At 46.0% G+C, this 12,035-nt stretch overlaps 1 protein-coding gene across 1 annotated transcript in view; it reads left to right on the top strand.

Annotated features, from left to right (window-relative positions):
• LOC8029163 (deubiquitinase OTUD6B) overlaps nucleotides 1-12,035 on the top strand; it is a 34,555-nt gene that overhangs the window by 8,173 nt on the left and 14,347 nt on the right. Inside the window, exons 3-5 of the mRNA XM_029986513.2 lie at nucleotides 5,613-5,776; nucleotides 7,487-7,579; nucleotides 11,198-11,335. Of these exons, the coding sequence (XP_029842373.2) occupies nucleotides 5,613-5,776; nucleotides 7,487-7,579; nucleotides 11,198-11,335 (395 nt within the window). The remainder of the gene's footprint in view (nucleotides 1-5,612; nucleotides 5,777-7,486; nucleotides 7,580-11,197; nucleotides 11,336-12,035) is intronic.

Below are 12,035 nucleotides of genomic sequence, written 5' to 3'. Positions count from 1 at the left end.
GATTGGCTGGGATTACTCCTAGCGTCCGCTGCGCTCGGACTGAAGGTGAAACGGAGTATAGGAAGGGGAATAAGTACGGAAATTACATACCTGAGATTTTTTAATTTTTTTATTTATTTATTTATACTGTTAACCCGTAGGGGCTGTTACAGGAGTGTAACAGATAGACAAAATAGAACACTAAGTAGTACATATGAAGGCACATTTTTGAACACTAAAAACTCACGAAAGACAAGAGTACACTATTTTGGTAAATCACACTGAATACACAACAAAAACATTTTTACGTATAATATCTTCTCAGTGCTAAAACTTACAAGAGCGTACGCTGCTGAGCGCGCAAAAACAACATCGAACAAAGGCTGATAAAAAAAACAACAACAAGAACACATGAGCAGATAATAAATGGAGTCACGGAAGTCCCAATCCATTTAAGTATCAAAAACATAGAATCTAAATTATCCAGTGCCAGAGGGAAAGGTTCGTTAGTATTGATTATACAATTTAGAAATGCATGTTTCAAAAGAAGCTAGGGTATCACTTAATACTATTTCTTTGGGGAGGTTATTCCACTCTGATATAGTTCTTGGAAAGAAAGAATACTTATAGGTATCATTATTTGGTTTCTCTAAATTTATTTGACATGGATGAGTACTTCTTAGATGCCTAGATACACGGGGCGTTATATAGTTACTTGTATTAAGGTTAAACATTTGATTTCTCAACAGGAATAGGAATTTTAAACGAGCTATTTTCCGGCGATCAGAAAGGAGGGGAAGACTTAACTGTTTAAGCATTTCATTTACTGATTCAGTTCTTCGATACTTCGACACTACAAACCTAGCATACATTCTTTGCACCCTTTCTAATTTGCTTATTTGGTAACTTCTAAAAGTAACTTCTAAAAGATACTACCGTAGTTGTCTTCAAGATGACATTGAACGGCTATATGAAAGGTTTGCATTGGCAGCCAGAGTCCAGTGACGTATGTTTCAAGATGCAGAGCGAGTGATGTAGAGGATGACTTATATGAAGCTATACCAAAATGTTTTTCGGTCTCGTCGTATCTCACTTTTGTTTTTTGCCGAGTAAAAACTCTTAAGCCAATGTTGAATTGGGGAGCAAGGATGCTAGGTCGCTGACAAAGCTGAGGTGCACTGAATGTGATGAGACGTATAGTAGGATAACCCAAATTGGTGTATAATAATTCATTCTAATTTTCTAAGTTTAGTGGGGAAGTTATCTGTTGCACTTTTGCAATACACTTTTTTCAGTGCAGTTTTGTTTGCAAAACCCTAGCCTTAAACACATTTCATGTAGCATGCTGTTCGTTCAGAAGAGGTGGCACAGAAAAGTGAAGTGATTGTCGTGATATACAATTACTATAATATGCAGTCGTGTGTACGCTTAGAAGTACTTTTTTTATGAAAGTACCGCAATGTTTGTTACATTCACATGTTCGGCAGAAACATGCCCGACAAATCAATTCCGGAGTGTATAAATTGTGAACTTGTACTTCATTCTGCCTCGAGCTTCATGTATAAATGATGGCGGGGGTCTCGCTATGTAAAGAACAACCAAATCTCGTTTGTCGTTCCTGCAAATGAACATGCTGCAATCAATTTTGATTTTTTTTTTTCTTTTTTTGTGTGGTCACTTGTGTTTTATGTTATCATTGTGCAGAAAGCACTGCATGGGTTGGAAAGACAACATTATTTTCTTTTTGACAAGCACCAGAGGTGCCGTTGTGAAAGGGTGTTGTGTATAGTAGGACGGTTTCACTAGAGTCACTCTCCAAGGCAATCTGACACTTTTTCCCGTGACAACTTACCACGGTCGTTCAGAAAGGATCCTATGCCTTATGGGAACCGTCCAGGCTGTCTCGGTTTCCATGGCAACGGGCGCCACCGAGGATTGCTCGTTGAGATTTGGGCGTCGTCTGCTCTCCAGCGATGCCTCTAGGAGAGCCCCTTTCGGCTCGCAATGCTTGCAGCAAAGTTTATCGCCAAATTGCTTCCCCACCGAAGTTCGACACTCCAGGCCTCTGTTGACATTATCACATCATGTGCCAACTACTACAATTGTGCTCAAACAAACTAGGCAATCAGAGTTGTAGAATAGCTGCTAGGGTCTGCAAGTTGCCGTGGTAATTTTTGAGGTAGAAATGGAGTCAGTCATTGTTATTTCTGACGTCCTGCTTCTAGCATCTTTGCCCAGTATCATTACTCTGGCAGCTGGGACTTCCATGGGTGGTGGCCGTAGCATGTGCGGTAGGCAATGTGAGTGAAGGCAGAAGACATTTTTGTTTTGGTGTGTAACCCACCAGTGCTTGAAAAAGACCCACACTCTTTCAAATAAATAAATAAACCAGTTTGCAGGAAACGAAAATGCAATGAGCACAAAGCTCCAAATATTCACACCCTGGGTGTATTTTGTTGCAGTTAGAATACTGGTAAAATTTTTGCCCGTGGATTTTCTAAAGATCTTGTAATACAAGAGGCATACTATAGCATAGTTCAGATGTTATAAATGATTTTCTGAAAATGTCAATGGGAAAATGGTGGCTAATGGAGCTCTCGAATACATGGTGCCCTATGGCACCAGAAACTGAAAACGGGCGAAAATGGGCCCCATTTTGCCATTGAAATATTTAAAAAAATCTCACAACTTCTGAATAAAATATATTGGTTTGTGCTGAAACTTTGGCATCTGGTTGGGACCTCTAACGCTACCTTTGGGCGGAGAATGAGCGTTCGGCCACGCATAGCTTAGTTTTCTGGTGAAAAAAAACCCTGTACATTTTTTTATGGAACACCCTTATGTCTTTTTAGAGTGCAGCTCCTAGGCGCCCATTTCCGGCTTGAGCGGCGTCACCATTGGCGTAATTGTGAGGTGATGTGACCCCCGTGAGGTTACGTGACCCCGGTGACGTCAATTGACCCTCGGGAGGTTACGTGAACTCACAGTTACGCCGACTGCGACACCGCTCGGAGGGAGGAGGGGCATACCTTCCCTTTTCCTCAAGAGCTGCACTCTAATTCGGCGTTACAAGAGTTGTAATTGGCTTTCATTTTAGAGCGCAGCTCTTAGGGCTCATTCACACTGGAAGCGGATCCGCGTTCGCAAAGCGGTTGCGAACGCGGTTGTATAAGGATTCAGTACAATTGCACGCGCATTTGATGTCATCGAGTGCGCGTGCAATTGCACTGGATCTTTATACAACCGCGTTCGCAACCGCTTCGCGAACGCGGATCCGCTTCCAGTGTGAATGGGGGGTTAGGGGCCCGTTCCCGGCTTGAGCGGCGTCGGCGTAACCAAGGTCACCCCAAGGCCACGCGACCCCCAAGGTCATCCCAAGGTCACGTGACCCCTTCCCAGAGGTCACGTGACCCCCCTGAGGTCACGTGACCCCCCGAAGTCACGTGACCCCCCCCCCCCCCCCCCCCCCCCGAGGTCACGTGACTACCCCCCAGGGTCACGTGACCCCCGCGAGGTCACGTGACCTCCCAGATGACGTCACCGGCATCGTCATCGTCATCATCGCTGATGACGTCATCAGTGACATCACTTATGACCTCACCGGCATCCGCATCGTCATCGTCACTGATGACGTCGACGGCATCCGCATCGTCATTGTCATCATCACGGATGACGTCATCAGTGACATCACTGATGACGTCACCGACATCCGCATCGTCATCGTCATCATCACTGATGACGTCATCGGAATCCGCATCGTCATCGTCACTGATGACGTCATCAGTGACGTCACTAATGACATCATCGGCATCGTCACGTGACCCCTCAAGGTCACGTGACCCCCCCAGGTCACTTCACCCCCCCCCCCCCCCAGTACCCTTCCCTCCTCCTCCTCAAGAGCTGCGCTCTAATTCGGCGTTACAGGGAGTTGTAAACGGCTTTCACTTTTTTTTTAATAAAAAAAGAAGAAAATTCATCTTGGGGGTAAGTATGCTGCACATTCAAAGATTCATAAATTTTTATGCCTTGTTTAAACAGTTGCATTGGCTGCATCCAAGGCTGGCTCACACATTTGCAACAGGTTAACCAAAACGACAGCAACGACTGGGACACCGACAACCTCAAATCATGATTTCTTCATGAAGCTACTGCTTGCGTTGCTTGCCACATTTTGTGCAGCGAACAGTTACCCTGGTGATTTTGCTGTTGCTGTCTGTTTGGTTAAAGCCCCTTGTTGTGTGTGGCCCTTGGAAGCAAATGATGGCACGGCTCTGAAGTAAGCGGCCTTAGGAGGCGAATGGTGGCAGGGCACCTGCTCGTGGCACGTGTCTTGCACGTTCGCAGGACAATGGTTGGCAGTACTTGCAAGAAGCTCGATGCGTTAATGTTATTAAGGGGCTTCGTTTTGGTTGCTCTGTGACGACCCTTGTGAGGTGCACAAACAGTTATTTGGACTCGTTGAAGTAGCAACTAGTGCAACTGTGTCTTGAAAACTAAGTTACTCGGTTCTTGGAACAATTAGTCTTGTCAATAGAGAACAGTTCTTTTGGAAGGTATGTAGGAAAGAGTGCATTGATAAAGGCTATAAACCGGGTTATCATTTCTTTCATCATGGTATGTTTTTCCTTGTGAACCAGGGCTCTTGGTGAGATAGATACGTGGGTAGGGTTCTGTGTTTTTGGATAAATAAAAAAAAACTCCATAAAACTCTTGCCGGTCTAATTTTCCCAAAACTCAGTTTTGAGGTCATGATGGCAAAACAAAAAGCAAAAAAAGATGGTATTATACAAATAAATTTTATAAGAGCACAGAGTCAGTGGGCCCGAGGAAAGGCCACTCCATTTTCCTTCAACTCGACAAGTTACAAACAGGACAACGGTTCATTGTACAACTGGGCCATGACAAAAGCCATTGTTTAGGTTTCTAGTTTTGACCATACAATTTGTGTGCTTCTTAGAGGAAGGAAGGGTAGTGTTTTAACTACTGCGATAGCTATGAAGTTTGAACCTATATATTTAAATAGAGGGGAGGGCAGCTAAGCTTCCATGCCTCCCAGCGGCTACGTCCAGGACTTTCTCTCGTTTTGATTGCTGTGAAACCAGTATGGCACAAATGTGTGAATCGGGCTTGAGCCAGAAAAGTAGAATGGGTTAAGGCCCGTTCACACACTTGCATTTGCTTTGGAGCGAGTTCTCGCGATCGCTGATGACGAAAGAACACACTGGCGCCATCTATGAGGTGACCCTGGAACTGCACTTCACTAGAGTGAAAGTTTTGAAGTATTTTGTGAGATCAAATGTACATACTATCCACGAGAAATGGTCGATTATGACATTGTCAAAAGTTTTTCAAGTCAAAAAAGAAAGAATGATGTGAGAAAAAAGATAGGAAATATGCGGAAATGCAAAGTGTTTCATAGCTACCCGATTTGAAAGGCACAAATGGTCGTAAACAGTCGCAAGTGTGTAAACCAGCTTTTACACTAAAGTCCGTTTTTCCTGCAAAAACTAGGAACCAAATTTTTCTCCACGATATGAGAAAGATACGATATCCTCAAACATTGAGCTCCGTATGTCTCCATTACTTGTGTGTCGTATCGCTTCTCCACAAGCCCTTCGTTGCCCGTGTTGCAGCCAAGATCCAGAACCTGAAGCACTCCGTGCCCAAGGGCGACAAGAAGAAGAAGCGCGAAGTCATGGCCGAGGTGGCCATGTTGGAGGCGCAGCTTGAGGAGAAGCAGAACAAAGAGCTGGAGGACCTGGCTTCCCAAAAGGACCTGGCCAATGGCAGGACGCAGGTGACGACAGTGTGGTGCAGCTTTTTAAGCCACCCAAACTAGACATATTTTGCGGAATACCCAGGCTTTACTTTTCAAGGCACACAATTTGTTATCTCTAAAATCGAAATAGCTGTCGAGAAAATGGAAAATGAAGGTTATGCCGAAACTAACGTTCAAATTTTCCTGCGCTTTCCAGTGGGGTGATGTCATACGTGTAATTTGTAAGACGAACAGGCAGTCTTGAAAACACAACATTTTGTGTGTTTCTTGTTTGCAGGCGTGAGCTTTTAATGTGAAAGCATTAACTGTCCCATGGAGCGGGCAGATGTCATCAGCTTTGAAGCCGTGCCAAACGGCACCTTAAATCCTTTCTCCAAGTGAAGCCGTCTCCCAACTATGAAACCATGCAAAAAGCTTAGCCAAACGGCACCCAGTTTCCCTGATTCCTAAGGAGCTTCGTGGTAAAGCTGATGGTTTTCGGCTTCAATCCCATTGGCTGGTGCACGTCGACGAGGCTCCCATTGGCCACTGCGCGTCAGTTTCAATTACCGCCACCCCATGGCGCTGCATGTCCGCAAGGCAGCGGCTCCACCGCTCCTGCCCCAGGTCAGCGCGCCGAGGAGAGCTAGCACGCATGCTCGTCTGTCGACGCAAGTACGCCGCAGACAAAAGAAGAAAGCGGAACAGCGGCGTGCATGCTTTTGCATTCACAACTCATAAGAAGTGCTTAGGTGTACCTCAAGCCTTTTTTTTTTGGCATTCATGTTGTACCATCAAACTTTAGACCCGTCGGGAACAAGCTGTAGCGCTCCCATATTACAACATTTGACGTCGCATTTTTGGTGTGGCCAGTAAAACCTCTCAGCCTTTCAGACTAGATTTAAAAATTCAGTAACTTCTATAAAAAAAAAGTTGTTGTGACTTGTAGCTTGTGATACTATACTCCGTGTCACTACTTGCGTGCAGTGTACGCTAAGGCAACGCCAGGCCAAAGGAGAAAGGGCAAGCACTAAGAAGGCTGGGAACGAGGAGAGAAACCTTCTCTCCTCTCTAACCTTCCTAGTGCTCTTTCGTTCTCCGCTCGCCCTCCATTGGCCTCCTCTCTCATTCCGCCTTCGTAGTGCTCGCCCTTTCTGTCTTCGCCTGGCGCTGCCTATGACTGCACTGCACACAACTTTTGACGCGGAGCATAGTTAAGATCTGTCTACTAATGTGTTGAACTTATTTTGAAGCAACTAAAAAATATAGGAATTTTTTCGGGCTCGCCTTTGAAATGGGCATGCCACGAAAATTAAATGGTTAGATTATTTTTGAAGTGGAATGCTCATAGGCTACTTATCATATATGCTGCTGTGATCAGTGTCAAAGACTGCGACGAAGAGGTTGTGCGCGGCACCGATATTTCATGTACAGTATGAAGAAAGTGTTTTGTTGCAAAGATATGTGCTTGAATGGGTAGAGAAGTTGAAAGGAGGATGCACACGCGTCAGTTATGAAAAATGTCCATGTCCATGACCAATGACAACATTGAGCGTGCACATGAACTGCCTCTGTTCGATACACGAATGACAGTGGTTGATGTGGAAAATCATTTTCAAATCAGCCAAGGCTCTGCCTATACAATAATCCATGACAGACTTGGGTTTCGAAAAGTTTTTGCGAGATGCGTGCTCATATGTTTATGCGGATAATTTTTAATCATCCTCCCACATTAACATTATGTTGCAGGTGGATGCAGTCACTGAGTCGCTGGAGGACATTGCCCTTGTTGAAGGGGGCCTTCCTAAGCAGAGCCGAACAAGCAAGGCCGAGAAACGCAGGGTGAGCAGGCACACCGCAATATCGCCAGGCATTGCTGAGTTCAGCCTAGGTCATGTTTATGCCGGCCTCTTAGAGCTGGATAGGGTTCTGCACACTTGGAGAATTTTTTGTGCTCTGTAAACAAGGTATGAAATTCTGACTCAGGTCCTCCATCTATGTTTTGGGGAACGAAATGGGGATGGGTAGTTAGAAGTGAAAAAGATAAGACAAATTTATACTTTAAGGGGAGCTCCAACCAAATTTTGATGAAGCATGTAATATTGGGTCGTTCGCATTTCAGTCCACACTTGGGGTATAGCTTGCTAAAGCAAATTTTGGCTAAAGAAAACTTGTTTTCTTTAGCCAACATCCATGCAGTGGGCCTACAAAAAGTAGGTCCACTGCATAGACCTACTTTTTGAGGCCCGACCCAACTTGCGCCCGTTGACTATAAGGCCGTGGTCCCAAATTGACTCTATCTTACTCCAGAGTAAGGGTTTTGTACCTTTGCGTTCGAAAACCTGCCCGCGTCCAGCATCGCTCTATCCGTGTGTCACGTGACACGACCTGCCAGAGTTACTCTGATCTATTTAGGTAATCTATCGAACACAGCCTAAGTCTAATCCGACCTGGGCCCGACCTGATGGGATGCATAGCTCGTCTGGCCCAGCCCCACTGGATGGCCGGGCCAGGATGGGACTGGCCCATCCAGCTAAGCCGGTATGGATGGCCCAGCCCCACCCATCCTGCTTAAAGGGCAACTCCGGTCCGTACTTTCGATATTGGGATTATGACTGTTTTTAGCGCAGTCAGCATCCCTGAATTGCAAGGTGTAATTTTTTTCTCGTTATTGTGCTTAGTTTTAAAGATATCGACGCCTCAAAATTTTGTTTGGGGCGCGGCCAACAAAACCAAAACTAGCCGCTCGAGGCCCCGGCAACACTGGAAATCATCCGCTATGTGAACTTGACGTCAGGATCGTTCTCGTTCAACGAGTAAGCAGGCCGAGCGGCACCTACCTGTTGCGCTAGCCGTCTAAAGATAGGAGGTAAGCTGATTTTGTTTTAATTCTGTATACGTGGTAGTTATCCAGCATATGTAGCAAGAGTTAGTGCGTATACCCAAAAGCTAGCGACTGGAAAACCCGTGAACTCGTACGGTGCCATACTCGGCATCCACCGCCGTGCGTGCGCTATGCCGTGCTCATCGCTTGATTACCCAAAAGCTAGCGACTGGAAAACGAGCGAACTTGTTCAGTGCCGTACTCAGTGGCTGTCGCCGTGCGTGCGGTCTTCTGTACTCGTCGCTAGGCCTAAATTGTCATTACGGCTCCGTGGATGGAGCGGCGTTGCTCTACGCCGCACTGCCGGTGACGTACAGTACTGGGTGCCCTCTCGCTTTCGCGCTGCGGGTCAGTCTCAGACAAGAAGCTTTGGGGCTCTCCGGAGTGGGCCGCGGTGCTTGAACACGTGTGTGCTGGGCTCTACACATCAGTTTTTTTATTATTTTTTCCTCGGGCGCGTAAAAGCTGAAGTCCAAAGTCCACTCGTTGAACAGTGTTCACCCACACCTTCTCCAATTTCCGGTCCGTTGGAAACTTGTGAAAAAGCACCTCTGGGTTGCGTAGCGGGTTGTTTGAGCAGCCCACAGCGCTACAAGTTGTACTCGACATCTTTCGAGGAACAGCTGGGCAGTCTTGGGCGCACCGAGTTGCTCTCTAAAACAAGTCGTGGAGTCCTCACAAGCAAATGAGCAAAAGGCTATACCGAAGCTACATGGGCTACAGATAAAAGCAACGGCTAAACACGCCAATCACAAGCCGAAGTAGTGGTTGTGGCGGCTCAAAGAAGCGCACTCCACCCAACGCCCGGACCGGAGGAAGAAAAGAGAATGATACTGACGTCACGGCCCAATGTTGCGTTAGCGATCGGCAACCCGTTGGCCTCCCGCTAAGGAGCAGCGGCTTGCGGCGGGCCGCAGTTTTATGATCGGCATTAGTTGAGAATGCGGCGTCCCCCAGACGTAATATTTTGGCTGGGGTCGTATTTTGTGTCACTACAGCGATGCCAATAATTTATTTCATTTTGAGTTTTGGCCGGAGTTGCCCTTTAAGGGGGAACACTGGTCTTGGAGCTTTTTTTATAGCGGAGCTCTTAAGGGCTAGTTTCCCCAGGATCATGTCCGGTACCAAACAAATGTCAACACCCGTGGTCGACACAACACTCTGGTTGCTGCCGTCGCTCATAGATGGCGGTAGCTGTCCAGAGTGTTGTGTTTGCCGGTTGTCTGCTTGCCGCCGTCACTCATAGATTGCGGCAACCTCTCCAGCCTCAGCCACCAAATAACTGGCTGCTGCCGTTGCTCATAGATTGCGGCAACATTTCTTTGAAGGAAAAAGAGCAGGAAAGGAACAAGCGGCAATGTGCGCAGCAGCGCGAATGGTTCCGCAACTGCCGCGAGGCCGCTGTCACCACAAAGTTCCACTGTGTCGAGCGCTTCAGATTCTCTTGCGAAAGAAGAGCAGATCGCTCACCTGGAAAGAAAACTGCCGAGAACAGAAGCTACAGCTCTGCTGCTCTTTCTTCACCAGAGTGGAAAGGCAGAAAGTTTTTTTCTTATTTTATGACCAAACCCAATAAAACTGCACAAGCTTATTCAGCTTTTTGTGCTGATTTCAAATATCTGGTAATTTCCTCAGTCAGTAGAAGTTTCCTCAAGCTAATTAAAACTCACCTACCTTTGTTTGGAGCAACAATAGGGGGTACACTACTCAACAGAATATTCTCTTTAGCTGATGGCTAGATACTATGAAGTGTAGAGAATACAATGTTGGAATTGGTAGCGGCGTGTACGAGTAAATCAGGTGAGTTAACATTTTTGTAATGAGCCACCGCAGACTGCCGCCGCGAAGCGGTGAGAGTGCAGGGGGGGCATGGCTTAACACACGCACCAGTGATACACGCGAAAAGTAGGAAAGCCTTTTTTTAAAAAGCGTCTTCTTTTCGATAAAGGGCGTTTCTCTAAACTGAGGCTCTGCTTTCTCTAAACCGTGCTTCGATAAAACGTGCCCATTCTCTAAAATGTGCTTCGATGAAATGGCATTTGATCAACCGTAGTAAACCCTTTTGGAATCACTTTTAAGATTAACCCAGTTTTAGTGATTTTATCACACATTGAAGTTCAGTGCCCAATGTGTGACTTACAAATAACAAAACAAAAGATCAATTAAAGCATTTCTTAAACCTATATTAAGAAATCTGCTCTCAACATTGTATGCTTCACACATTAGTGCCACATATAGGGGGTGTTTGTGCTATCAGAATAAAGCTTGACTCTCATTATTCTCCTCTTGGGTAGAGACAACCTTGCACATTACTCATTAAGACATCAAGGACAAAAGCAACACTGATTAATGTAGAGTGTTTAACAGCATGATCTCAAAAATCACTCTGGGCAATGACTGCACTGATAACAACCGATTTTGAAGAATATCTTTGTATAGTTTGCTTCTGTAGACAGTCTGCGCAGCATGGACTATCAAATTTTGAACATAGTCTGTGTATCCGAAAAATATGGTACACAAACCAATCGCCTAACACTCCTTCCGCACTGAACGGCGGGGAACCTTTCGGCACGCAGGAGAAGAAGAGGCAGATGGACGCCCAGCGCGAGAAGGAGATTGCAGAGCAGGAGGTGAAGAACCAGTTCCTTCCGCGCGCAGTTGAGGACCGGGCCTTCAAGACCCTGCTAGCTCAGCAGAGGCTGGCCATCCACGAGGTGGGCATCCATCGTCATACCCTGGATGCTCTCATCCATTCAGTGTGCCGCGTTGATGTATGGCACTGGCAGTGTGGGCTGGTATTGCCGCATGCATGGCCGAGGGAGCAGCACGCGCGACTCCTGCGCGGATGAATTTGGTTTGAATCTCACCGTCCATTTCGCATTTTGCCTTTCGTTGCTTCACTGGAAAATTCAAATGCATTCTCAATATTTTTGGTCTCCTGGATAAGAAGCTTCATGAACGTAGGCCGTGCGTAAAAACGGCCGTAGCACGCTGCATGAAATCTGTTTTTTGGCAGTGCTTGATCCTTCCGCTAAGCGAACGTAAATGCCCGCAACGCTTCTTTATTGTATCTTTTGTTTTGGCACGAGTTTGTCACGTCAAACCCTTAGTTTCTTTAATTATTCGTTGTTTAGTCGTTTGTCGTCCATGGTGACTGGGAAGAGTGAGCTGACCTTGCGTTATCTAGGTGCTGTTATGGTGCTTGTTAGAGACAGTGAAAGAATGAATAAGTGATTGAGAAAAGACAAGAGCAAAAATAAAAGGCAAAATCACTCTAAGAAACAACAATATGAACAGAAGAGATCCAGTGTATGTTCCTGGCTAATCTGTGCGACAGGAGCTCACCAAATGATAGTAATGACATGGCCGCCTGACCCGAAACGCAGAAGTATGGCCTGCCAGTTGCGTCGCAAA

This window comes from Ixodes scapularis, unplaced genomic scaffold (assembly GCF_016920785.2).
Source record: "Ixodes scapularis isolate PalLabHiFi unplaced genomic scaffold, ASM1692078v2 PGA_scaffold10__122_contigs__length_95168666, whole genome shotgun sequence".
Classification (NCBI taxonomy): Eukaryota; Metazoa; Arthropoda; class Arachnida; order Ixodida; family Ixodidae; genus Ixodes; species Ixodes scapularis.
This window is presented reverse-complemented; position numbering and strand designations above follow the sequence as displayed.